General features: G+C 31.4%; 3 protein-coding genes across 4 annotated transcripts; 1 reads left to right on the forward strand and 2 right to left on the reverse strand.

Moving 5' to 3' along the window:
- Nucleotides 1-654: 654 nt before the first annotated feature.
- LOC108331891 (uncharacterized) lies at nucleotides 655-4,390 on the reverse strand. Its single transcript, XM_017566892.2, has 3 exons — nucleotides 4,233-4,390; nucleotides 3,160-3,271; nucleotides 655-2,917 (listed from the first exon to the last, which is right to left on the reverse strand). The coding sequence occupies exon 3, from the start codon at nucleotides 2,860-2,862 to the stop codon at nucleotides 1,045-1,047; it is 1,818 nt and encodes a 605-aa protein (XP_017422381.1). The 5' UTR covers nucleotides 2,863-2,917; nucleotides 3,160-3,271; nucleotides 4,233-4,390; the 3' UTR covers nucleotides 655-1,044.
- Nucleotides 4,391-7,862: 3,472 nt separating this feature from the next.
- On the reverse strand, nucleotides 7,863-15,782 carry LOC108329938 (mRNA cap guanine-N7 methyltransferase 2). The gene is made up of 11 exons (XM_017564333.2): nucleotides 15,622-15,782; nucleotides 15,467-15,542; nucleotides 15,287-15,381; nucleotides 12,520-12,591; nucleotides 12,132-12,241; nucleotides 11,232-11,354; nucleotides 11,058-11,150; nucleotides 10,654-10,722; nucleotides 10,441-10,529; nucleotides 10,232-10,329; nucleotides 7,863-8,286 (listed from the first exon to the last, which is right to left on the reverse strand). The coding sequence occupies exons 1-11, from the start codon at nucleotides 15,700-15,702 to the stop codon at nucleotides 8,155-8,157; spliced, it is 1,038 nt and encodes a 345-aa protein (XP_017419822.1). The 5' UTR covers nucleotides 15,703-15,782; the 3' UTR covers nucleotides 7,863-8,154.
- A 548-nt stretch (nucleotides 15,783-16,330) lies between these two features.
- LOC108330099 (uncharacterized) lies at nucleotides 16,331-20,718 on the forward strand. Of its 2 annotated transcripts, none has more exons than XM_017564589.2 (4): nucleotides 16,331-16,646; nucleotides 16,740-16,859; nucleotides 18,238-18,468; nucleotides 20,245-20,718. In XM_017564589.2, the coding sequence occupies exons 1-4, from the start codon at nucleotides 16,458-16,460 to the stop codon at nucleotides 20,605-20,607; spliced, it is 903 nt and encodes a 300-aa protein (XP_017420078.1). In that variant the 5' UTR covers nucleotides 16,331-16,457; the 3' UTR covers nucleotides 20,608-20,718. The 2 variants fall into 2 exon arrangements, with proteins under 2 accessions (XP_017420078.1, XP_017420079.1); XM_017564590.2 differs by having other exon boundaries at nucleotides 16,420-16,646; nucleotides 16,724-16,859.
- The last annotated feature ends 5,709 nt before the right edge of the window (nucleotides 20,719-26,427 follow it).

Genomic DNA, 26,427 nt, shown 5'->3' on the forward strand with positions numbered 1-26,427 from the left:
GTTATCTAAAACTCTCCTGGCAACTTTATTTTCTTTTGATCATGTCTTGTACTGCGTGTGATGTAATAGCAATATCACTGGCCAGACACGAATTAGAGCCTGAAGACCTGATGCAGCCACCTACTAATTACAACAGGTATTATTTGCAGATGAAATCAAAAACAGTAAATTACAACTCATCGAGGTTGATATATGAGATAAGCGAGAGAGATGGGAGAGTGACAAGAAAGAACAGAGAGCATAATAGAACGAGTAATGGGAGAGAAAATAAGACTACACAAAGAGGAGAATGTAAAAAAAAATCATTTTTTATTTTTTATTTGAAATTTGACAATTTATAATAAAATATTCTTATAAATTCTTAGAATCTCAGTTTTTTTATAAAAAAAAATTGTATCCAATCATATCATATTTCATCAAAAGTATAAATTCTCTTAAACAATAATTTTTCTCTTAGAAATTTTCATTCAAACGCTGATTAGTAAATCTACCGGAAACAGGTGGATAGTATGGATTTGAGATATACAAATTACTCCACGGACGGGTTTGTAATTTGAGCTAGATATATATAGACACAATGACATTTTAGCAATTTTAGCATACAAGAAAAATAGATTATGGTACTTGCTATCAGTAGTATAAATTCAGAAGATATTGCAGAATAACCATTCACTATACAATTTAATATGAAATAATGTTCATAAATATATGCACACCCTAACCATCACGTAAGAAGTAGGAACTCATCAAGGAATAAAGAAGGCCAACATTGCAAAGATGAGGCAAGCCAACCAAGTTCTAGCAGCTAGTAACTCATCCAAGAAAATTAACGATGAATGATTGAAAAAATTCCTCACCAGGTACGCATTTTGATACTAAATTTTCACAATAATGAATACATAGGTACTTCTCTCATACTTCATCTAGCATTAGATTCACATTTGTTGATTTAACAAGAGTGATGGTTGCTGTTTCTGCTAGTCCTCATCCCTGGCATGGAGCTGGACTCCTGTAGGAAATGGCCACAACCTTGATACATATTATTCATCCATTGAGATTAGGATATTCACTGTCTACCCTAAAACTGCCACACTCTGCCAGAGCTTTTGCATTAAGCTCTCTACCGTATTTCCAGACATAATTGAGACCAACAAGAAGCTCGGTGATTACTTCTTCCGTCTTATCTTGATTTGCAAAGTAAAGGGTCTGTACCAGCAGCACATTTGTCCGGGAAACAAAGCTCTGCTGCTCATAACTTCTCTCAGACTGCCATCTTATCATGTTATGAGCAAGTGGTGCCAACCATTCCAGTATGCTTGACATTGCATCATTCCATTCTTCTGCTAGACTTGGGTCATAGATGGATGATGATGAAGCCATGGTCTTCGTAAATGGCTTTAACTTGGTCTTAAGGGAAGCTCTGACACGTCCCGGTAACATATTGTACAGGTCATCTCTTGCATCGAGACCAATCAAGTGTGAAGAAGCTGCTAGCTTCTCAATCACAATGATAACATTTGCATAGTGCAGTGCCAGAGCAGCAGCACCCAGTGTTTCAGGTGGAGGATTCAATAGCTTGCGGAGAGGTTTGAAGACCGATTGAGTATGATGAACTATTTTTCCAGGACAAAGAGGATTTGAATTAACATCTTTGGGATTCTGAATTCCATGATGAACACCATTTGTACTTGACTGGCAGTCAGTGAATAAGGCATTGTCCCAAGCCATACATCCTTTGAAAGGTCCTACTTGAGTCAGTCTACTGGGTCTTGTGGGAGCTTCCTTCCCACTTCCGGCAGTAGAGTGCCCATAAAACCTCCAAATCTTGTTCTTTTTATTTCTTCCAGTAACAGGTATTGATTGATTCGATTTCCTTCCAAGAGGACCTGAGTAAAAATTGACACTTGTATACTTTCCTAAAATCTGGCCTGACTTAGTGGATGAGTCACCAAGAGGACCAGAATTAGAAATATTTGCTTTATTTGTTGTTCTACCAATTGGGCCTGATCTGGCGGTAATAGCATTAAGGGGTCCTGAAGAAAATCTGGCAACACTATTCTGTGATGGGTTGAAAGAAGATTGCAATAATGTGGAAACCGATTGACTTCTATAAATGAAATCTGTGTTCAGGACACTTGAATTATTGGTTCCACCAACACCCACCATCTCTTGAATTCCAAATACACGGTTGATCTTACAGAATATTGTGAATAAGGACCTTGCAAAAAGAAGTATTGTGTAATCATATGTCCTGTTCCACAAAGAAATATCCTGCAAGTGCTTTACCTCCTGCCTCTTCAAAGCAACCTTCTTCTGGTACTCCATTAAAGTTACACCATCTGATTCACCATGAGCCTTCACCCTAGTAAAAGTTTGCTCAAGATCAGCAAGCACTTCCATCTCTTGATACAAACTTGCATTAGTTGATATAAACTTTTCCATCCTTTTAATCTTTTTTTCCATCTTCTTGCCAGTGAATTCCCACCCATATGGATCAATACCTGTATTGATAAATTCGTAAAAGGCATTTCCAAAACCTTTTAAAATTGGTTCGCTGCATTTCTTAGCAAGCCTGGCCACAAACTCCGCAACGTGTGCCAAATTCTCAAGTGTCTCCAAACAGATTAAACGTTCAATGAAATGATCATCATCTGAGACAAGCTTTCTTATGCCCACCGAATTTGTGATTTCCTCCCTTAGTTTAACAATCTGTTTATCACTCAGAGACTGCCATAAATTAACTACCTTTGACATCAAACTTGCTATTTCAAATGCTAATACTTCAATGACCACCTTCTCAGAATTAGCATCATGCTTCCGAGGAGCTTTCCACAAACTACGAAACCATGATTCTGAAACCATTGCTTTTATTGGAAGATAAAACTGCGCTCTTTAAGATAAATCCACCTCCATAACTCTGCAATGCTCAGCAAATAAAATATAAAATGAGATAGTTAAAACAGACATTAATAATCTTTTACTCATTTCAGAGAAATTTCGGCCAGTATAAAAAAAATTTCAGATACTATCTCTAAATAATACCAAAGAAGCTATTAACACCACATGTATGAAAGAAAACAAAAGAATGTGTATTGCGTTGCTACTTGACAATAATAATAAAAGAAAAAACTACACAAAATATGCATATCTTTTTCTTACCTCCTTTGTTTTATTATTCTGTCCTCACACCAGAAGAAGGAGAATAATGGGATTGAACTCAAAGTAATTCACTATGGTCTCGAGCAAACTTATTTGGTACTCTTATTTCTCCCTGCCATCAAACACTTACAGTCATGCCAAGCTATTCAAAGTGATTTAACATTAAAACCACACCACATTATCTATCTTCTTTTTATTCAGATGATTCAGGCACAAAAATATATCAGTTAGAAATTAAAAGCATTTGTTTCCTTTTTTTCTTCCCACTCTATCTTTGTCCCCCTTCAAAACATATGGTTCATATTTATTCCACATAAGTATTTTAAAAGAATGGATAGATAGGGCTCAAGTAAATATTCTTCATGTTTTACATGTTTTGTCAAGGTATACAATTCTAACAGATGTACTAATTCCTTGCATCAAATCATCAAAAGTAGACCGGTATGAAGTGGCTCTCCCATACAAAATAATTAACATATATTCCAGTAAAAGCAAAAATAATGTTATATTCTGTTTTGTTGCCCTCGTTGGTGTTTGCCCTTGCCCTTGTAATTTCTGATGGGTAGAAATGCTTCACTGAGAAGCAAGTATGGAATATAACTTCTCAATTATTTCAAGTAAATACAGCTGAAGAATATATACTGAAAAAAATACAAGACATAAACCAAAATATGGATCTTATTCCCTGTCTACTCATTCATTATATCAAGAATTAACTGACATTCAAAGCTGAAAGGGACTACATTTTTTCTGCGCGGTTTCTTATCAATTTACACTGAAATTATAATAACACAAATCCAAAATCTCATAATTAAACCCAAATCCTAGCAGCAAACCCAGATTCCAAAACTTTATTTTTTGTTCTCCTTGATAAAAAAAATATATTTTTTGTCAACTTTTCATCACTTCACCATCTTGTATGCTTATATGGATAATAACTATAGCAGCCAGAACTCAAATCTTAACAGCATCAAGTGATAGCAGCAAAAGTGAAGAGAAATGGTGTAGAATAAGTTGGAGAAATGAGCCGGATGAAGTACAGTGGACGAATAGAGAGAGAACCAGAAACTCACCGATCACGAAAATAGAGGAACCCGTGAATCTTTGAGGAAGAGAGAGAGAGAAAGAAGATGCAGTGTTAGAAAAAAAGGTGCACATGGAATGGAAACAAAGCAGAAACTCAGATACAGAGAGAAAGCGAGTGAAACTAATGACCCCCCAAAATAAATATTTCTTTTTTCGAATTTAAATATTCAATGAAATCAACATTTCACAACTCATTCAAAATCCACCATCACATTTCTTATATAAAAAAATTAACATCTCCTTTTATTATAGAAAAAATAGTAAGTATTTCTGATGAAAGTTTCTAACTTTTTATGTTTAGAATTAGTTCTAAATAATAAATTAACAAAATCATGTTTATTCAATTGATATTATTTTTTACAAGATTAAATATTTCCTTTTAATTTTTAAATTTTGATATAAAATTGAAACTAGTAGATGTTTAAAATTGTTATATTTTAACATTGAAACAAAACTATATCAATTGTATAAATAAGTTAAATATTAATATTAAATATATTTGACACGTTAAATAATGTAATTAGATTAAAAAAATTATATAATTTTTTTCAAAAATTTAAAACTAAAATGTATCTAAATTTTAAATAGAAACAAACCTTATTTTACGATAAAATTCAGAATTAAAAATATATTTAAATATTTTTTATATGTTGAAAACTTAAAGTGCTTTTATGCTTATATCATTAAAAGTTTATTTCGTTTAATTAAGTTCTTTCCTTTTTCTTGAAGTTCAACTTTATGCATTTTTAGGTTGTTCTTATGTACATGTAGAAAAAGGAGTAGTAATATGTTTGAATAAAATTTATATGTATGATTGAAAACTTGTGTTCAGTATAAACAATGAAATTATGCAAGTAATTAATAGTTTGTAATTTTCTATTGAAATAATCCATGCAAAAGTATTACAATGTATTTTGTGATGTGCTAATTTCAAATACCATTGCATTTTATTAAAATGAAATTCAAAATTCAGGTTTTTCTTTTTTTGAAAAATGGATTAACACGCACAATTGAAAAAAGCATAATTTATTATTATTCACGTAAATTTGGTGAAAAAAAAGTGCATTCTATAGTGTTGGAAATCTTATTTTTAAATTTTAAAGAGTTGAAAATATAAAAATGAGTTTAAATTTTTCATTGATTAAAAATAAGAAATTAATAAAAAAAATCATAAATCAAATGTTTTAAGATTTCGAATTAGGATGGGTGTTAATTTAAATTAGAAAATATGCTAATTTTTTACGTATGAATTATGCTCATATAGCTTATTTATATTATATTTTTTCAATGATTTTTTAAAAAAATAAATCTATCAAAAGATAATTTTTATTCAGTTCCGACATCAATTTAATAATCCATATATAAATTTTAGCAGTAGAAAGTGTAGCTTTGAAAAAAAAAATGTATATTGAGATTATGAAAATGCCATTTGTTTGAAAAAACAAACAGAATAATAATTAATCCCTTAAAAATGAAATAGATGTTTGAACTATTCTGAAAGACAAATCCAAGAGTTCACCCAGAAAATTTTGTTTGCTACAGCAACAAACAAATCATTGATGAGTCAATTTGCATTTCTTGCTTTGGACACACTTTTCAAAGAATTAGAACAAATAATTCATCATTATATATATAAAATAATGCTACTTTCTTTTCAATTTTTAATATAACTAATAAACTATTTAGATGATTTTTTATTTTTCAATTTAATGAGACATTAAAGAGAGTGTAACAATGCATATGACAGAAAAAATTGAAAAAAAATTGAATTGGGCTCCGCAACTACGAGGAGAGAGTCCCGTCATAATCATTAATGGAAGCTACGCGGGATTCTGTGCTTTTACCAAAATACCCCATCTTTTATAAACCCGGATCCGATGTTGTAAAGCAGAGTAAACGACTGCGTTTTCCGGAATCTTTTTCTCGACCCGAATTGCTACGACCCGCGTTTAGTTTGGTGAGAATGAAAAGAATGTTTGGTACGTAGTAGTGATCATCTTTTGCATCTTTTTCTTTTGGTGAACTCTTTTCGAGCCTTTGACTAATCAACTCGGATAACTTTTTTTTCTCAAAAAGTTTTTTCAAGTTTTTAAAGAAATGAAAAACACGAACAAAAATAAAATAATAAAAAAAAATCAGAACGCATAGTTGAAAATAATTTGCATTTTTGTAACTCATTTATCATACTTTAATTAATTGGGTTGATTTAAATGTAAACTTGATAAGTAATGGTAAAGAGATAATTAATTTGTATAAGTTTAGTGCATGTAGAAAGACTAAGTAATTTTTTCACGTAGTCAAAATTATATATGCAACGAAGTTGAAGTTGTTTCACTCATTAATTGCTTATGGAATAAGACAATAAGACAATATTATACATTTTCAGCTTTAATTTTAATGACTGTTTGTAATGATTATCCTACAGCTGTATGATGACAATGTTTGATTAGGTTTGACTAAATTGCTGACTATTTAACACACTTTCTCTTCCAATTTCCCTTTGTTTTAATATCAGATTAATAACCATTTAATTTACTAAGTTATACAAAAATAATAAAGTAAAACTTTGCATAATTTAATTGTGGAATTTTAAGACGTTTTTTAATATCCTCAAGAAAAGTTGATAAAGGTTAATACTAAAATTCAGAAATATGCAATAATATGTTAGAGAGTTTTTCTCACAGATAAGACATTAATGACATTGGACATTTTACATTTATAAAAAAAGTAAATTCTCAATATTTTGTTATGCAAGTACAAGGCAAATAAATTTGTCGAAACTTATTATCTCCGGAGTAGTCACTTGATAAGAATTTGAACAGAAATTACCAATCAAATAATTTAGTTTAATTTGTTAAACAGTGAATTATTTTAAATGTTAATAAACAAAACACGCACAACGACGGCATGGAAATTATATTAAGTGTAATATATAAAAGATATAATATTTATACTAAAATTGAAATAATAATGAAAGTTATGCATGTGGGGATGAAAAGACTTGTGTTTTTTACGTGAAATTAATGTAAATATGACAATAACAAAAAAATTGTATCTCATCTTTAAAAAGTCCATAACTACGTACTATTACAAAAAAGTATAAGATAATCTCTAGAGAAATCACTTTAGTCTCCTTTGACTATAAAAATTGAAATAAAAATAAAATTATAAAAATCCAATAATAGTTTTATTGTTGATAAATTAACGGCATCGCTTTACATCTTTATCAAGCACGTGTACTTGAAGCATTTGAGAAAACAAGGTGAGTGGATTCAAATGCAATAAGATTTCAATTTTCTTTTCTTCATCATTGCGTACCGAACTAATTTAAATCTGTAAGGATCTATGAATGCATGTTTGTATTAGTTGATTTAGCACTCTTAATTTAGACGATTTTAGAACTATTAAGAATAATTATTTTCATTATTTGAGCAGAACAACACTTATGCATTACTCCTAACACAATCTTAAGTTATAAGTAGAATAGAAATGTACCTAAACTATCATTTCACACCGTTGGAGACAACGAACAAGAAAAGCATAAAGTGTGCATTTCTTATTGGGGACAGGGGAAATAAGACAGGACCAGTAACATTGACTTCATGTTATCCCAATTTCGAAGAAAGTGCAATTGATTAAAACTTGTTCATCATTACATTTTTTAATTCTACTGTTTTGGAGACATATTTGGGAAGAAAGACTAAGTGGAGAGTGAAAATACATGGCAAAGTGAACTAATCCTTTCACACTGACTACAAAAGAAGTTAAAAAAACACCTACCCTAACAACCTTTACCATTTTAAAAAGGAAGAGAACACCTAACTTCCTTCTTCTTTTTGCTAATAAAATAAAATATTGGTTGCATCAGAAAAAGCAAAATTACCTAAAACTTTAGCTTCCGGAGAACATTCAAAGTGCTTCTGGAAAACGTAAATCTGCTGGACCTGGGCCCAATATTCCTTTCTGTTCGCTTATCTTGCCCAGCCCAATAGCGGGTTCTACATGACCATTTATTATTTCATCATCTCGACTACTGGTTCCCTGCTTGAAGAATAATAGCATGAAACGTGAATACATACATGATTAAGGAATGTAAATGCATCTCACAAGAAAACAAAAGTAACAATAATATGGATGCAAAATAATGTTGTACATTTTGGTAAAGCAAAACGTTTGAATATAATATTTTGTAAAAGCAAAATCCAAGAGTAAGAAGTTTTTGCACGTAATTAGTGCTATATAATATACAATGCTGGACCATGGAAATGAGAAGCAATTTAGGATTTGAATGCTTGGAAAGTACAAACCCGTTCGCTTGAAGAAAGTCATTTCTGACTGTACATGAGAAAGTTAGGTAGCATAAGATCACCTCTTTGATCATACCAACAATGACCTTTTTGTCTAGAAGTTCCAAATGCACCACTTTCAAGAGAACTTTCCTAACATGATAAAATTTTGATTTTGTTTTAAAAAAACTAGCAGTTTTGGTTGCTCCTTTTACATCCTCTATCGATTAATCCTTCACAAATTATACAAAAGTGCATCATCCACCACTATAATGACTGAAATTAATATTATTGGTGGAGATCCCATCTAAACAAAAAGTATTCACTTTATAATATATATATATATATATATATATATATATATATATATATATATATATATATATATATATATACACACGAGAAATCTCATCTTACAAATGATTCAATTTATAATTAATTTTAAAATTTACTAATATAGTATCAAAGTCATTCTCGTTTAGAATCTATCCTAACAAAATTTATAGAATTGATCTATTATGTCTCTTGCTATCAAATCACACATAGAAATGTTGAGGTGTATTAGATATATATTAAAACTAATTTACAGTACATGTGCAAACCGATTTTTCAGGATTTCATTAGACTTAAATAAACTTCTTAACTATTATTACTATAGATAATTTTTATTATAACTTTTATGATTGACTTGTAAACCTTTAGTCTCTCAATAGTTTATTCTCATATTTAGTTTCCTAATTTTTTGATTGCTATGATAATTTTTTTTTACTTTTCTTTTTCTTAAAATTCTCAAATTTTAAATCTCCATAAATTGAATACACCATTTTAATGAAAACACCATCTTTCATTCAAATTCAGAAAATCTCAGAAAATGTATACATTTCACATTCAACAAAATTATATGTATTTCATAAAATTTTGAACAACCTTCCAAAGCATCATTTATGGCCAATCTGTTATAAATCCTAAGATGTTTTAATAGAAAAAATAGAGGTTTGAGGGGTTTAAGAACAGAGAAACTAACAGAAACCTTCAATTATACCAATCGAAAAAATTGAGAGATCAAATTCAAACAAAAGTTATAAAAAATGTAAATTCACACAATGATCACAACAGAGAAGACCAAATATGTAACTAAAATTTTTAATTCATATTAAAATTGAAAACTAAATATGGATTCCGGGTGTAGAAAAAATTATACTATCACTGATAAGTAGAATGAGTTTATTGACCTTTATAATAGCAGCTATTTTAAAAAATGAGTGGTGATTTTAAATTAGTTGGCAATATAGACAGACATTAATAGTGCATGTCAATTAAACTCATTAAAATCTTATTATTTTTCATTTATTTTAAATTGATGTTTCCTACAAGTATAGTAAAAAGTAAGCATGGCTTAATTTATGAAAATTATATTTGCAGAGCATGTTGGCTTTCACAATGCCAGTAATGAGCAATGCTTAATTTGCAGTGGCCATCTTCCTAAAAAAAATTATAAATAAAACCTGTCTGCTGTCTGCATGGTGAACAACACCATCTTTTAAGAGATTGTTAAAAGGGAAAATTATATGGTACTTGCGTGATAGAATAAAGAGAAGAAGAAAAAAGGGCACCCGGCACATTCTTGGGAATAAAATAAATATTGATCAAAGTAAAAGTGGTAAATCAAGGTAAAATAGTCTACAATATCTATCAGTTACCTCATCGTGATTATAACTTGCATCTTGCAATAATGGAGTCGCAACTGGGGGTGCAATTTCTGGGTCAGGCTTTAGAAATATAAAAGTGGTATAGAGACCTGCATTGGAATGAAAATTACACTATCTGAGAATCTGCATAAATAAGAGGTGAAAGTGACACCAAGCAAGTTATAAGCAATACAAATAACTAAAACATATTAATGCATCACCTAGCGCATCGTATGACCGTGGAAGAAGTCTTCCCCTCGGATCCAAGAGGTTTGGAACATAGTGTGTTAACAAGCCAGCTAATTGTGCTCTTAAGCAACAATCACAGAACAGTATTCAATAAATATTCTTGAAAAATCCAAAAATACTAATAACATATTTGAAGGATTTGGGAGGATTTTTCATCAGTCCCCACCAGAGAATATGAAACTAACCTGTTGTCGTCATAAAATTCGGTTAGATTTTGAATCTCCACATACTCAAGGCCAGCTTCCCTGGCCAACCTAAGGTTTTATGAAGCAAAACATCAGATTTATTCAAAAAAAATAATTGTAGATATGAGGTATGAACCAAACAAGCACAAGTTACAGATATTTTCATCCTTTCATGGATTTAGTTTTACATTCCACGTGGAATAGAGTCAATTTTGGTGCGTTTGGAATTTCTTTATGACTGAAAGTTAAAGTTTAAACAGAAATCTATTTAAAAATTGGCAACCCAACTTTTACTTTTAAAATCAATTTTGCTAGGTAATATCATATAAGATCATTGGCACCAAACAACACAACAATTCACAGTAATGAGTCATCCATCTTGATTTGAGATACTAGAGGATAACCTGATGAAACTTGGAAAATGAACCAAGCAATTAGTTTCAGCAGAGATATCATTAGCAAATTTTAGCTGGTACTTCTTTCCAAATAACGGAAACCTGAAAATGTTAAATAGATTTTAACTAAAATAACCTAAGAAAAGAATAAACAATATGCAGTTGATTGATTGAAATATGTACTTTTCTTCTTCAACTTCAAAAGTAATCATGTAATTCTCGGTCCGGATGCAGTTGGGAACAATGTTTGGCTTCATGCTGCTGCTTTTGTTGTGATAGGCTTCAACATTCCTCTGGTATTTAGCCCTACACTACTACAATGTTATTTTATCTATTCTATTAGTGCATAAAGATCTCATGCGGACAATATGAATTACCAGAAAAACAATGAAGACAAACACCAATAGAATCCAAGTTCAAAAGTATAAAATGGAGGAAAAAACGCAATTCATACATAGAAAATAGATAAAACGCATGTAGGAGAATGAACAAAATTGTCTAACCAAAATAAGACCATTTGTGATTATAGACTATTTTAAACTTCATCTGAAAGCACTAGACCATTCTTCTACCTTTTTCTCCCTCTGCCGGACAGAAAGGGATCCCATTATAAATATAAATGCATTTGGCTTGAAATTACACCTAAACGTTAATAAATAAATGAGTGAAAGAAGATTGAGAACTAAAGACTTGGCTGTAAGAAATAAAAAGCATAGCTAAAAGACATATTTCAGAAATCTCACACATAGGAAAGAATCACAATGTCAAGACGTATTATCCAGTTTAGAGGAACAGTTTAAGAGATGAAACTGAAAAAGGGGCAATGTTCATGTACACCTTTGAGCATCCCATAGCACTGTTTCCAGAATAACAGTTATATTTTTGCTTGCAGTAACATCTAGGTGCGCACAGATTAGGGGAAACTCTTAACCAAATCAACAAAAAGTAATTTGGACACTATAAATCAAATGAAGTTCCATCACCAATAAACCAAATAAAAATAATAGTCAAGAAAAGGAAAAAGGAAAAATAAGCGACAATGCAACTAAACCCAAGAATAATAGGCTCCGACAACTCCCATACCATATGGTAGATGAGTCAGGAGTAATACCAAGAAAATAACCCCCGGGTTTCAGCAGAGATGACACATTATGCAGTAGTTTCCGTGCTTTCTCTTCAGTCTCAAAACACAACTGCATTAGAGATGTTTATCAGAAGAGGACTAACAGGAAAATCTAAAAGGATTAACTAAAACCAAAATTTAAAGTGATAGATAATCACTACAGTGTTATATTTCAAAAGGACTCGGACTCTAACTGGGCTTGCTTATCATATTCTTGAATAGGATTTTATCATACAAAAACAAAGCAACGTTAGATAATAAGACACCCTGCAAACAAGCTGAATAGCAACCTTACTCAGACCTGCACATACAATGATTCAAAACACCTTCACAAAATTAAGGTCAGACCTGCAAATGCTGCAAACAGCAGACAACATCAGCCACATTGATTTTCTCCTCCAAATGTGTTTCTATATTCTCCTGTCAAAAACAAGAAAACATATAATTAATACTAATAATATATAATACGATTCCTTTTACTTCAATTCAAGGTAATCTGAGGCACTAGGAGTTTCAAATTTGAACAACTTACCACACAGTGTGAGCTTCACTGGCCAAAAGTGACAAAAAAGGAATTAAAATATATGAATCATACACCTTAAACTCATCATATATACTCACCACGAAAGCACAACATTCACAGTAAAAATTGGAAAAATCAAGTGCAGTTCAAAAAACCTACGAGCCAAGAGTCTCAAACTATTCTTATAATCACATTCTGACTATCGTATTGTATGCCCTTTTAGACTTTATATCAGAGTGTCAATAACAAGTTAAGTGGCTTGATTTATTTTAAAGCGCTGTGAATAAGGAATTAAAGGCAGCAGCAGACTCCTCCCAAACAAACCCTATGAAAATTTGCTCTCACACTGTGATAAGATGTTATGAGAAAACATATTCTAGGGCAATAGAGAGAAAGCCAAAGAACAAGAATACAGGAAACCACAAAATGAATGGATTCCGAAACTGAGATAGAGAATACAGGTATGTTTGTCTGTATACAGTATGAATCATTTTACAATAGCTAACTAAGGTTTATAGCTAGTGTACTGTCTGCTTAACAGTCAGTCATGACCCCTATACAACCTTATTTTATAACAAAAATACCCTTCATTCCATCCTTGAGGTCAACATTGTTTTCAAGGGAGTGATATTGTCATAACTGTTGTTTCTCAACACTTTTCTTAACATCATCTGCCAAAGCCTTGTATAACTTCTGTTACTTAACAGTTTTCAAATTAGGCAATGTTGCTACTCTCAACACATGTCTCCGCCCCTAACCTTTGAACTCCATAGTTAGTTTATCAAAGTTCCAAGTAATGTTGCCTGACATTATCAACCATCCAAATCACAACAACCTAAAGGAAGTAGCAGATATGTGAAGGTTGTCTGTAGAACAATCCAACTAGCAGATATCTTGACTAGTGAAGAAATCTTGAGTTTAAACCATCTGGCATTATCAAATTCAAAGGTTCCATTGACATAAAACAAGAATAGAGATTTGAAGTGCATCTAAGAGAGTATGTAAAGTCCTATCAAGAGTTTCATACTTATAATATCTTCAGTTACAATAAACATAAGAGAATTCTAGAAGACATTTCTAGGAACTAGGATCAGCACAAAGTACGTAGCACCTAATAATAAACCCTATTAAAGATCATTTATTCTAAAACTCTCCTTCAAACTGGAGCATACAAATCGTATGTACCAAGCTTGGAGTAAGTAAATTTAATTCGAGGACCTCTTAATGATTTTGTTAATACATCAGCAAGTTGATCATTTGATCCAACAAACTTTGTACAGATTTCTTTGGACAACAATTTTCTTTTTGATAAAATGACAATCTATTTTAATGTGTTTAGTTCTCTCATGAAATACTGGATTAGAAGCAATGTGGAGAGCAGATTGATTATCACAATACATCTTTATTGACTAAATGTTACAAGTCTAATTCTTGTAGAATTGTTTTACCTATATAAGTTCATAGGCTAGTGAAGTCATTGCTCTATACTCAACTTCATCAGATAATCGAACAAAAACATTTTGCTTCTTACTTTTCCAAGAAACAATATTTCCTCCAAGCAAAACACAATATCCTATAGTAGAGCGTCTATTCACAGAAGAATCAGTCCAATCAACGTCACAATATCCAATAATTTGAGTATTCCCTTTATCTTCATAAAGTAACCCTTGTCCTGGAGCCATTTTGAGATATCTTAGAATACAAATGACAGCATTCTAGTGATCAATACATGGTTTTTGCATAAATTGACTCAACACCAACTAAATAAGACAAGTCTAGTCTAGTAATAGTGAGATAAATAAGTTTTCCAACTAGTCTTCTATATCTTTTTGAATTAGAGAAAGTGTTACATATATTATCTTAAGTTTCTCCTTGTTCTGGCCATTAATTGTAGATTTGGATCCATGAAACAATCTACTAGTTTATAATCAATCATACTCGTTTTTTTAGGATGTCAAGAGCATATTTCCTTCGTGAAATTACCACTCTTTTCTTTGATTGAGCTCCTTCTATGCCCAAAAAGTATTTGAGATTTCCAAGATCCTTGGTCTGAAAATGATTGCATAGATGCTCCTTTAACTAAGATTTTGGCATCATATGTGATAACTATATCGTCAACATACACTAATAAGAACACACATTTTCCAAGAGAGGTATGGCAGTAGAAAATAGAGTGGTATGCTTCGTTTCAGCCCAAAGGATTGAACAATGTTGTTGAACTTTCCGAACCAAGCACATGGAGATTGGTTGAGACCATAGAGAGAGCAGCGCAACCAAGTATACTGGATACACCAGGTTGATACCAAGTGTTACCAGAAAACCTACTCTAGGGCGATGGAGAGATAGAAAGAAAGTCGAAGAGCAAGGACATGGGAAACCCCAGAATGAAAGGATTCCGAAACTGAGATAGAAGTGGTAGAGATTACAGGTATGTTTGTGTGTTTACAGTATGAATGATTTTACAACAGCTAAATAATATTTATATAGCTACTGTACTGACTACTTCACAGTGAGTCCTGACCCCTATACAAGCTTATTTCAAAACATAGTTAAAGGCAGAAGAAAGAATTGAACGTAGAGAAGAAAGGTTACCACGGAAGGGTCGACCTGGAAGAACTGGGCAGTGTAAGATTTCCTGTGACTCTCCCAAGCTTCTCGCATTTGCTCTATCCCAGACGAAGACGCGTCTGCAGCAACAACAAGAACAAAAAGAAGAATGAATTCGAATTCAAATTCGAAGGAGACATGGAGAGGAAGAAAGGGAAGGGTTACCAATTCCAATGTAGTGGCCAATTTGCGCGTCGACCCATTTATCAGAACCGGAATCAGCACAATACAAATCGCACACCTTGAATGAATGAGAGTGAGAATAAGAATGGAGAAGGAAGAGAAGAATCAATTGGATGGGATGAAAGAGCTTGACAAACCGTGGCGTAAGGGTGAGCGAATATGTTTATGAGAGCCGTTTTTGCAAAATCATACAACCGCTGGTGTGTTGACTGACTCATTCCTCAAAAAACCCTCTTCCTCTTCCTCTTCCTCTTCCTCTGCGTGATGTTTCAGAAGTTCATCAACCCTCAATTTTATTCACTGTAAGTGTAGCCTATAAATTTAAAACTCCCATTAACAGCTTCTTACACAGTTAATTTTTGAAACTATTCATGCCTATAAAATTATCATTTAACCAGTAAAATGTTGAGGAAATGAATAGTAAGTGATTAAACTTATTACAATTTAATAATTAAGTTTTTTATAACTTGATAAATTCATAATATTGTTGAAGTTTACCTTAGAAATAATTTTGTATAACATAACTCCAACATTTTCCTATCACATTATATTTTTTACAACTCTTTTCTTTATTGCTTATACATTATTTCATCCAAAAGCTTAATTTCTTTGTTTATATATCTCTTTATATGTGTTCTTATTTTTATTTTTATCTTTAACTTTATTATAACTATTTTATTTTATTTTTATTATTTTTGTCTTCTGCTATTTGTTTTTTATTTAAAAAATAGTTTTACGAAAGTTATTTTTGACAAACCAAGGATGTTTTAACTTAAATACCGTGTTTGTCTTCCATACTTAAAAAATTTTGTTGTCATTTACACGAACAAGAACCATAAAACAATAAATGCAAACAATCACAGACACCCATTATTTTACTCTTCCTATTTTTTTGTTCTTTACAATAACAGAGATTTATTAAAGAAGTAAATGCTTAGAATTTGACCAAAGTAAACAAATCGAGGGGGAAGATATGGTCCCTAACCAAGAAACCTTAGTGGAAGCGGCGCTCCGAGTTCTCAACACCGCCGACCCCTTCGAGAAGGCCCGACTCGGCGACTCGGTGGCTACGCGGTGGCTCAATGGAGCCATGGCGGAACCCTACGACCCTTCTGCCGGCGACAACCTTACGCTCCCTGATCGCCCCGCAAGGCTATCTTCGGTCTGCACCATTCTACTCTCACCTTCTTCCATTCTTTGGTGTTCGACGAAATGCCTCACTTTCACTTACGTGCATAGAATATTGTGTTGGCAGGTGAAGTTGGTGGCGCCGAGTCTGATGCCGAAGCTGGGCAAAGCGGGAAGCTTGCAGAGCAGAATAGCCATCGTTCATAGCCTCACTCACATTGAAAGCTGGGCCATTGACTTGTCTTGGGTATTTGTGGATTGTTAATTCTATTCTTTAACTTCACTTGCGCTAAAATGGTTTGCTTGCATGGAATACTTTATTTTTGGGTATATTTGAATTGGTTGCTGATAGTGGAGGCCAATGGATAAGAATGTAATGAGGCGGGATAAATTGGAATAGAATGTTTGTATGTTCTAAAATGGAATCAAGCAAAGATTCCATTCCATGTTTTTGAAAAATGATTGAACAGAATGATTATAACTTTTTAATTCTAATGTTCGATATATTTGGCTATTTTAAAGCAAAGGAGGGTAAAATAATTATTTTATCATTGGTAAGAAAATCAGTATTTTAACAGACATATATTTTCCCATTAACTATTGAGATTACTTGTTTAGTCATCTAAAAGAAGTTGTTCACTTTAGAGGAGGTGAGATCCATTGATTTCAACCCCTCAAAATCAGTTTGCAGAGAGAAAAAAAAGTTATAAAGAAGATAATAGTAATGAAAAAAAGATCCACAGAAATATTAGATTACTTGTTTGTGAAGAGAAGACGAAGAAATGTTTTACTTGGATGGAGTTTTTCTCTGAAGAATTACACTTAGCTCTTCTAAAGTCTTCTCGAATGATGCTTATACTCCCTTTAGTTTTAAACAAACATTTACCTCTTCGATTTGTTTAATCAAGTGATACACACACCATGTAAAATAAAATAACAGACTTTACCTTGCTAATGATAGACACCACAAGACTTATTATGCAACTGTGCATTTTTTGACTCAAAGTTCTATGTACTTTTAGTAAAGTGATCGTTCTTTCTTTATGTTTCTCCGTAGTTTTCTTTTCATTGCATATTTTTTGTTATTTTTTGGAGAAGAGATTGGTATTTGAGCTATATACACGAAGAATACACGAATTTTAGAGGGATCTTCTTTGATTCTATGTTTGGGGAGGTGAGTGTTGTTTTACAAAGTAATATGTGAATGTCATTTAATGAGACCTCAAGTTAGGTTAGTTCAATTTGCTCTTGTTTAAACTTGCCTTACAGTGACACAGATTGATAAGGTAAATGTGGAAATTTTCTGATTAAAGTGTTGGGTTTTGTGAAAATAGTTTGTGATTTTAATGGTGGCTGGAAATGGAATGATGATAGTGTTGGCGGATAAGAGAATTGGAGAAGAGATTTATCTATATATTTAAGGAAAAGTTAATAAAGATAAAATAGTCATTCACTGATTTCAGTTTTAGGATCACACTCATCACTCTTAGGGTTTGAACTAAACTTTAATTGGCCCTCCTTGTTTGTGGTGTGTTTTATTGTTTGTTTGGAAGAAGTTTAGTTTTTTCATATGCCACCGCCAACATTAATTGGAAAATATTTTTATGCATAATACATTCATGCAGGATATAATAGCACGTTTTGGCAAGCAAGAATCGATGCCTAGAGAGTTTTTTACAGATTTTGTGAAGGTAGCACAGGATGAAGGGCGGCACTTCAGTCTTCTTGCTGCACGACTTGAAGAGCTTGGTTCTTATTATGGAGCATTACCAGCTCATGATGGTCTTTGGGATTCTGCCACTGCTACTTCCAAGGATTTGTTAGCACGACTAGCCATTGAACATTGTGTCCATGAGGTGTGTCTTTGAGTTTTTTGCCATTGTAATTTATGGTTTTGCTTTATGTTCATGATGAATTGAGGTTAAATCAAGAGGGTTGCTTACTAATGCTGGACTCATGGATTGTGGTTTTTTTTTTGGGGTGGGGTTGCGAAGTGCTTTAGCAATCCTTGCAATTTTTATGCCCGTCACGATCTTCGTTTTTTTTACAAAAGAAAAACTGAACATGTGGAGTGTTTTTTTAATGATCATTTTCTGTTTTGGAAAACAAAAACACATGTTTGATAAGAGTAGTTTTTAAAATATGTTTCAAAAAATAATACTTCTTTTTTCTATTTTTAAAATAAAAACCAAATATTTCAAAGTCCTTTTGACTTTTTCAATTTCAGTTTTCTGCTACTAATTTTTCACTGTCCTGTCTCATCCTTTTCTTCACTTTCTATCATTCATCCCCTCTCAAAAAATAAGTTCTTGAAAATTGCTCTACAAAATAGTTCTTGAAAAACAGAACTGCAATTGAACACGTAATTTTGCTAATAATTTTCCAAATACTTGAAGCGAGAGGTGAGTTTCTCCCATCCTGCGGGCTGTAGTTACTACTAACTACTATTTGTGAAATGCTTCCCTTGTAGAGAACTGAAGAGCAAAGTTTTCTGATCGAAGTGGCAGTTATATTTTTATAGGAAAAGTGCAAAAGCAATTTTTAGGAAGCTTTTTATCTCTTTTGTTTAAGCTTGAAAAGTTGAAGCTACAAACATTTTTTTATTTAAGTCATTTTGTCAACTGTATGGTAGGTTAGACTGTCCACAATTATTTTAGTACTATTTTGTGGTGGGATGTCACTTGTCTCCGGGGACCTGGAGCAATTTTTTAATTACATAAGCTGTAACTACACGCACGTGTGTTTTCTTATTTTGATGTGTCCATGTAGCATGTGCAAACACAGGAAATTTTTAACAATTTTTTGTTTCGTTTATGGCTTTCTTATTTTAACTGGGCCGTTCAAGTTTTCTTCATTCTTCTCCTCCTTCAAGACAAAGAGTTATTGTTTCTTTATGAAATTGACTTTATATGTTAACTTTGTGAAAACCAACGCTAACCAGTTTTCTTACATGGTTTTGGTGCTAACTCAGAAAGACTAAGTTGAATGTAAATTATTGTATTGTTTCTTTAAAAAGTTGTTTACAGTTATTATAGTTGGGAAAATCTTGCAATTATTCAATATGATAATCAACTTGATTAGCATCGGAAAACTCTAATCTTCTGTGCCAGAGTTTAGTTTTTACAGTTTTGATGGCCTGAATGGAATCACTTGTTTACATTCAAATTAGTGCATTATACTAAGTACTGCTGCATATAAAAATTTCCATCTGTTCTCATTTCTGAAGCAACTTATTCCTTGGAGGTTTTCCAGCCTTATAATTCGATGAGGGAAAAATACTGCAATTTCATAATAAAACTGTAAGAAGTTAAATTGCTACTGTAGTAAAACTCTTGCAATGAACTCTGCTCATCCCAAGTTATTGTTTGTGGGTTCAATGGGGATCCAACAATTCTGACAAAAAAGGTCTTAAATGTGAACTTCTAATAGTAGATCACGTATTAGTGCCACTATTATGGCTTGGGGCATATCTTGACCTCAGAGTGAGGCAACCTCCCTCAACTTTTATAATCCCAAAACATGACAAAATGTTTGTATTATTTTGATGCATTGTTACTCATGATTATTCTTCATTAGATAAAAATTGTGCTATTGCTTGTATCTAAAGATACCTCTTATGGAGAATGAAACAGGCCAGAGGACTTGATGTGCTGCCTACAACAATCTCACGTTTTCGCAACAGCGGTGATAACACTACAGCAGATTTACTAGAAAGTGTAGTTTATCCGGAAGAGATTACACATTGTGCTGCTGGAGTGAAGTGGTTCAAGTATCTATGCCGGAGGTCTATGAATCCAGCCTCAGAGCAAGAAGAGGAAAGTGAAAGTAAAGATAAAGATGAAGAACATGAAGTGATAGCAAAGTTTCATGCAACAGTGAGAGCATATTTTAGAGGACCCTTAAAACCACCATTTAATGAGGCTGCGAGAAAAGCAGCTGGATTTGGTCCCCAGTGGTATGAACCGCTTGCTGTTAAAGAGGTTGATACTATTTAATATCTTTTATTTAACTAACAGTATCCTAGCTTCATACATGGCAAATGTAACACATACAACAGCAGTTTTCGGTCTTTTTTGTTTCATATTTTAAATATTTTTCATTTTTTTTCCAACTCTTTAATCTTTTTGGTTTTGTTCACTTGAATGGATTAGGAGGGATCTTTTTGGTTTTGTTCACTTGAATGGATTAAGGGAGAATGATTGAATGAATTTGAGAGGATTTAAAGGTACATTTTTTATTGTTTATTTGAGTGGATTTTGGAGGTAAGTGAGAGTGGTGGATTTGGAAGTAAAGTTTGTGAGAATTAGTATAGAATTTGATTGATGTGACAGATTAAAAAAATTAATTTCCAAATTCATTCTCAATTACCTCCAAAATCGACTCAAATAAACAACAAAAAGTTTACTTTCAAATCCTCTCAAATTCATTCAATCACTCTCTTTCAAATCCATTTAAGTGAATACGGGCTTTATGTTATAACGAGTATGTTAACTTTTAAAAGTTTTAATATAGTATATTGTATATTTTTTAAAAGCTTGTTTTAGTTAATTTTAACAAAAATGTAAAAATGATTAGCAAAATTCACTAATATTTATGTTTTTCTCAAAATGTTTATTTTGATGATTTTTAACCAAAAACGTAACCTGAATTTAATAATATATGTTTTTAAAAAGAATCATACTAAAAAAGTATAAAATTAGTCATTCATCAATTCTATTAATTTATTTAGCGTTTTTTTTTTAAATATCAAAATATTATTTTCAGAAAAAAAAAAGCAGTAAATTGAACAAGTTTAAACTAAACATACTAAAACATAAAATTATACAGGACTAAAAGAACAAGTTAGATTTAGACTATATTTATATATAATCTATAAATAATACAAATTAAGAGAACACAAAGAGCAACATGCCAAGAGGTCTGAGGCTTCTGGATTTTTCTATATTAATGATCCTTGCAATCTTAGAACTTCTTAAACAACATGAGGTTTGCGTAACAGTGTATTTCCTTTTGGTTTCCTTTTATTGTCATGCTTTAGATGTACACAGAAATTCGTGGAGCTCAAAAGTTGTTAGAATGCGCATATAAATGTGATTTATATATTGTAATTGTTTTGGTGTATTTAATTCGGATCCAAACTCAATATATTATAATACATTTAAAAAAATTAAATGGTAAATTGATTTAATATTTAATATACATGTAGTATGTAATAGTTACTGAAATATTAATGCCAAATATTTTTCTTATTACAGTACAATTTGAGTTTTCACGATTATAGTGTATTATGAATCTGTGTACATGTACAAATATAGCATAAGGAAAGTGCTAATTTATTTAATTTTCCTTATAATAAGAAAACTAATCACATTCAACAAGTGATATTTTGAGCCCATGATGTATAATCAAAGCAATAGTAGATTTTAAATAAGATCGTTAAAAATTAATTTTTTTTCCTGAATATTTTACAACATAACAATTTTGTAAAAAAATTGTTTTTCTGCAATTAATATATTTTAATATATTGTGATTATTTATTAAATTTTTTAAATCAATTTTAATTTTTTTAAGTTGGTGTCTAAAAATAAGTTTAAACAGGTAATTATATACGTTTTTTACTGTTTATTAATAACTATTTACAATTTTATTTTACAAAAGATAAGTTTGGCTATACATTACATTATATTGTAATAAAATTGATAATAAATAATAACAATAAATATAAATAAAAGAATTAATTCATAACAAATATATAAATAGGATGATTTATTTTATAAGTTTATCCAATTAACCCAAATTATCTCGACAAGTTTGTCCATCTCAATCATCATATCAGCATGTTTACCTTGTTCAATTTGACCATCTTGTCATATAGGTCAGTTTGGTCATCTCGTCAGCTTATCCATTCTGACTATTACATTCATCTGTCATTTCGTACAACCTGTCTATCCCATCCAATTAAGTCATCTCATTAGCTTGACTATCTCATCAACTTGTTTATCTTGATCATCATGTGAGTTTGTCCATCCGGTCCAATTTAGTCATCTCGTCATCCTAGCAAGCTTGACCATTCCATAAGCATGTCCATCTCGCTCGTCATGTCAGTTTGATCCATCCTGGTCATCCCGTTAGGTTGTCCATCTCGTCAGCATGTCCATCAGAACACGTCGCACTTGCCTGACCATATTTTCACTTTGGTCCATTCTGACCATATTATCAGCTTGGTTCATCCTGGTCAAACTATTAGTCTGGTTCATCTTGACCATCATGTTAGTTTCTCCATCCCGGCCAGTTTAGTTCATCTCGACCATCTTGTCAAGTCGTCCATTCTAGTTATCATGTCCTTCTGGCCAACCAGGTCCATCTTGCTATTGTTCATAGTGTCAAGGCCATGGTTATAGATTTTTTAATCTACCATATCCAACCGACCATACCAGCCTTCCAATCCAACCCGTTTTTATTTTTTTCCTGTCATCCAAAATGTAATATTTTTATTTTTTATTTTTTATGGTTGGGTTGTCATGTGATGTTTGACTTATGCATTCAGTTTAATGATTAAGAATAACATAGTTGGAGACATAGTCGAGGAGAATACTCACTTTAAACGAAGTGAAGTGTGGTATTACATACACGTTCTAATTTTTTAATTATGCCGAGCTCTACAATGAAAGAGGATCAATGTTGAGTTTTTAGTTGTAGTGGTGTTGTCGGGCTAACGGATACGAGATGAGAAAAGAATAAAATAATAAAAAATAGAAGTGAATAAATGCATTCTAATATTTTTATAAAATGAAAGTGTTGTTGTATTAAATCGCGAGAAAAAAATAATCATTATTTGAAACATGTGTTAATAAAGTATAATGGATATTTTGTTATAGTTTCCTAGGATATTGTTTTTCTATGTAGAAATTGTAACATCCCAAATTCTCAGACTTGAAAATTTGTAAATTATGCATTGAAGCATTACATTTTTTTTAGGCTCGGATTTCAATTATAAAACTATAACTTGAGTTCTTCTATTCCTCCCTTCCTTGACATTGAATGAGACGACATTCCTTTATCTGCTCCCATATAACGAATTATACGATCATCGCACATACCCAAACACAAAAACACAAACAAGTAGGGTGAGCTAACATGCAACCAATCAGTTATAAAACATGCATGCAAACCTCATATAATAATTATGTCAAACATACTCATACCATCATACATACTCATCCATTACTTTGATACACATGGTAAAATGACATCACAAGACTTGTTACTTTATACCTCGACTCGTTGCTTTATAGACCGACTCGTCCGGACCAGAATGATTACCGAGCTATGGCGGGTTATGCACTCATGGTGGCCTCTACTGCTTTGCAAAGCCATTGCCAATGGGTTCCACCCTACCGCGCCCTGGAGCATACTGGAAGCCTCCAAGACTAGGACCTCCTGCTACTCCTCACCACATGGATCAATCCTCTCTACTTGAGAATGAAAGACCATTGGAGCGTCAGGAAAACCCCCAAGACTGAGCTACCATGCAATCATTCTATACACCCCCAAATCACCACCATGTATCCTCTCCTTGAAGATCATGGAATTATGTCCATGAATCATATTGTCACTTTGAAACTTAACCCAAGACATGAATAACCAGATACCATCATATTATCACAGTGAATCCAACATATCTCATACATTCACATACTTCACACATAAATCACATCATACTATGCATTTCAAACATTCCACTCTTCAAAAATACAACTACACATACAATTTAAGAATATAATTATTCAAGATTTTTACTCAATTCAAATAAATTTACTATTTCGTAAAAACATTACTCTTCACTCATATCATTAATTAAATATCTAAACCCATCAAACTAATTAAAAACATGTTTAGATCATGTGGTAAAAGTTTTAGTCCAATCCAACGGTTAATAAGTTAGAACTCATAATTTTTGTATAAATGGTTCAAAAACGGAAATTAGCAATATTTACAACACTGAGAATATGCGAAATTAATATCTCTAAATCTATAACTCCGATTTTAAATCTGAACGGTCCAAGTAATTATCTATGTGTTAGGAACTACATATTAAAATTTCAGGTTGATCCAACGGTTAACTCGATAGATATTAAGGTTTTACCGAGGTAACTCAGGTGCAGAATTTTAAGTGGTTTTCGGTTATACTCAAAATGCGGAAATAATTTCTCTAAGCATAGATATCTAATTACAAATCTGAACGGTCAAGATGACTTAATATGTCTTATGAACTACATACTAAAGTTTGGGCGCAATCTAACGGTTAAAGTAGTCATAATCTACATTTTACCGAGAGGACTCAGTAACAGAACTACAGGGGTAATTAATTTACTCAAACATGCATGATTTATTTCTCTAAGTACAGACTTCTAATTATAAATCCGAATGGTCAAAGTGAAGAAATATGTCTTAGGATTTATATATTAAAATTTTAGCTAAATCCAACAGTCCAATAATTATAAGAAAAGTTTTACCACAGTAACTCGAAAATAAGAAAATTATAATCATGAAACTAAATTTATACAAGTGAATAGATAACTACCATTACCAAAATTTTAACATGCTCATAACTCATATTCATTATCATAACATGGATAAAAATCACATATATAAAAAAGATTAGCTCCCCTACCTCAATTCCAGACTTAATACCGTGAGAAGAAATCGTTCCCCGAAAACTTCCATAATTTCCCCTTTGCAATTAGAATTTCTTCCAACTCTCTTCTCTCAATTTTTTTTTCTAAATTTTTGGTGCAAGTTTTAGCCTTCTCCATCCTTGCTATTTATAGTCCAAAATTATACTATTCATCATTTTTTTAATATTATTTATTATTTTAATTTCACCACTTACTGATTCACCACTTACATAATGGATTCACCACTTACATAATGGATTTATAATGGAGTCATAATGGATTCCTTAATTATGACTTCAATTATGAATGTTTTCTCCATTATCAATATTTTAAATTTTATTTTACATTATTTATTTATTTTATTTTTATTAATTATTACTACTAATAAAATTGTTATTATTAAGGTAAATATTTTTTTTATGGATCTTACAGAAATTGGTTTATATATTTTTTATATATTTTATTTTAAAAAGAATTCCCATGTTACATGTGTAGATATATTTAAAAAAATTTTAAAAACAAGAATATGTAATATATGATAACACAATTATTTATAATATATTTATTTATTTATAATATATTTATTTATTTATAATATATTTATTTGAAATCTAAATCCACAATTATTTGTTGAATAAAATACATGTTTCATCAACTTTATAAATATTTACAAATTATTCTTGATTTAAGTTTTAATTATACAATTCAAATAAAAGTTTTAAATTATCAATTATTACACTAATTTTTTTACGTTATTTTTTATTTTATTTTTTACTATTAAATTGATTTGAAAAATTAAACCATTTATTAGAAAGAAAAGTTTAATTATTTATTATAGATAATATATGATGACTCCTTTTACACAAAATTTATTTATTATTTAATCTATTATAAACTTAACATATTATATTAATCTAATCATTCTAAACAAAATTAACAATAATTTAAATTAATATATACACAATATTTTGCGATTATTATTTATTGCTTTAATTATTATTATTCTAATCGAAAACATAACATATAAAATTAATCAATTCTATAAAATTTACTTTTATTATTAAACATTAAATATAAATAAAAAAATTACCCTTAAGGTTGCAAATACTAGTTTTATATATTTTTCTTTTTATGAAA

The sequence above is a fragment of the Vigna angularis genome, chromosome 4 (genome assembly GCF_016808095.1).
Source record: "Vigna angularis cultivar LongXiaoDou No.4 chromosome 4, ASM1680809v1, whole genome shotgun sequence".
Lineage (NCBI taxonomy): Eukaryota > Viridiplantae > Streptophyta > Magnoliopsida > Fabales > Fabaceae > Vigna > Vigna angularis.

Coding starts and splice junctions, on each gene's coding strand:
- LOC108330099 (XM_017564589.2), top strand. CDS start 16,458: ATGGTCCCTAACCAAGAAACCTTAGTGGAAGCGGCGCTCCGAGTTCTC. Junction 16,647..16,739: donor GCCCCGCAAGGCTATCTTCG/GTCTGCACCATT, acceptor TTGTGTTGGCAG/GTGAAGTTGGTGGCGCCGAG. Junction 18,469..20,244: donor TTGAACATTGTGTCCATGAG/GTGTGTCTTTGA, acceptor AGAATGAAACAG/GCCAGAGGACTTGATGTGCT.
- LOC108331891 (XM_017566892.2), bottom strand. CDS start 2,862: ATGGTTTCAGAATCATGGTTTCGTAGTTTGTGGAAAGCTCCTCGGAAG.
- LOC108329938 (XM_017564333.2), bottom strand. CDS start 15,702: ATGAGTCAGTCAACACACCAGCGGTTGTATGATTTTGCAAAAACGGCT. Junction 10,530..10,653: donor GAATTTTATGACGACAACAG/GTTAGTTTCATA, acceptor TTGTTGCTTAAG/AGCACAATTAGCTGGCTTGT. Junction 10,330..10,440: donor ACGGTCATACGATGCGCTAG/GTGATGCATTAA, acceptor ATTCCAATGCAG/GTCTCTATACCACTTTTATA.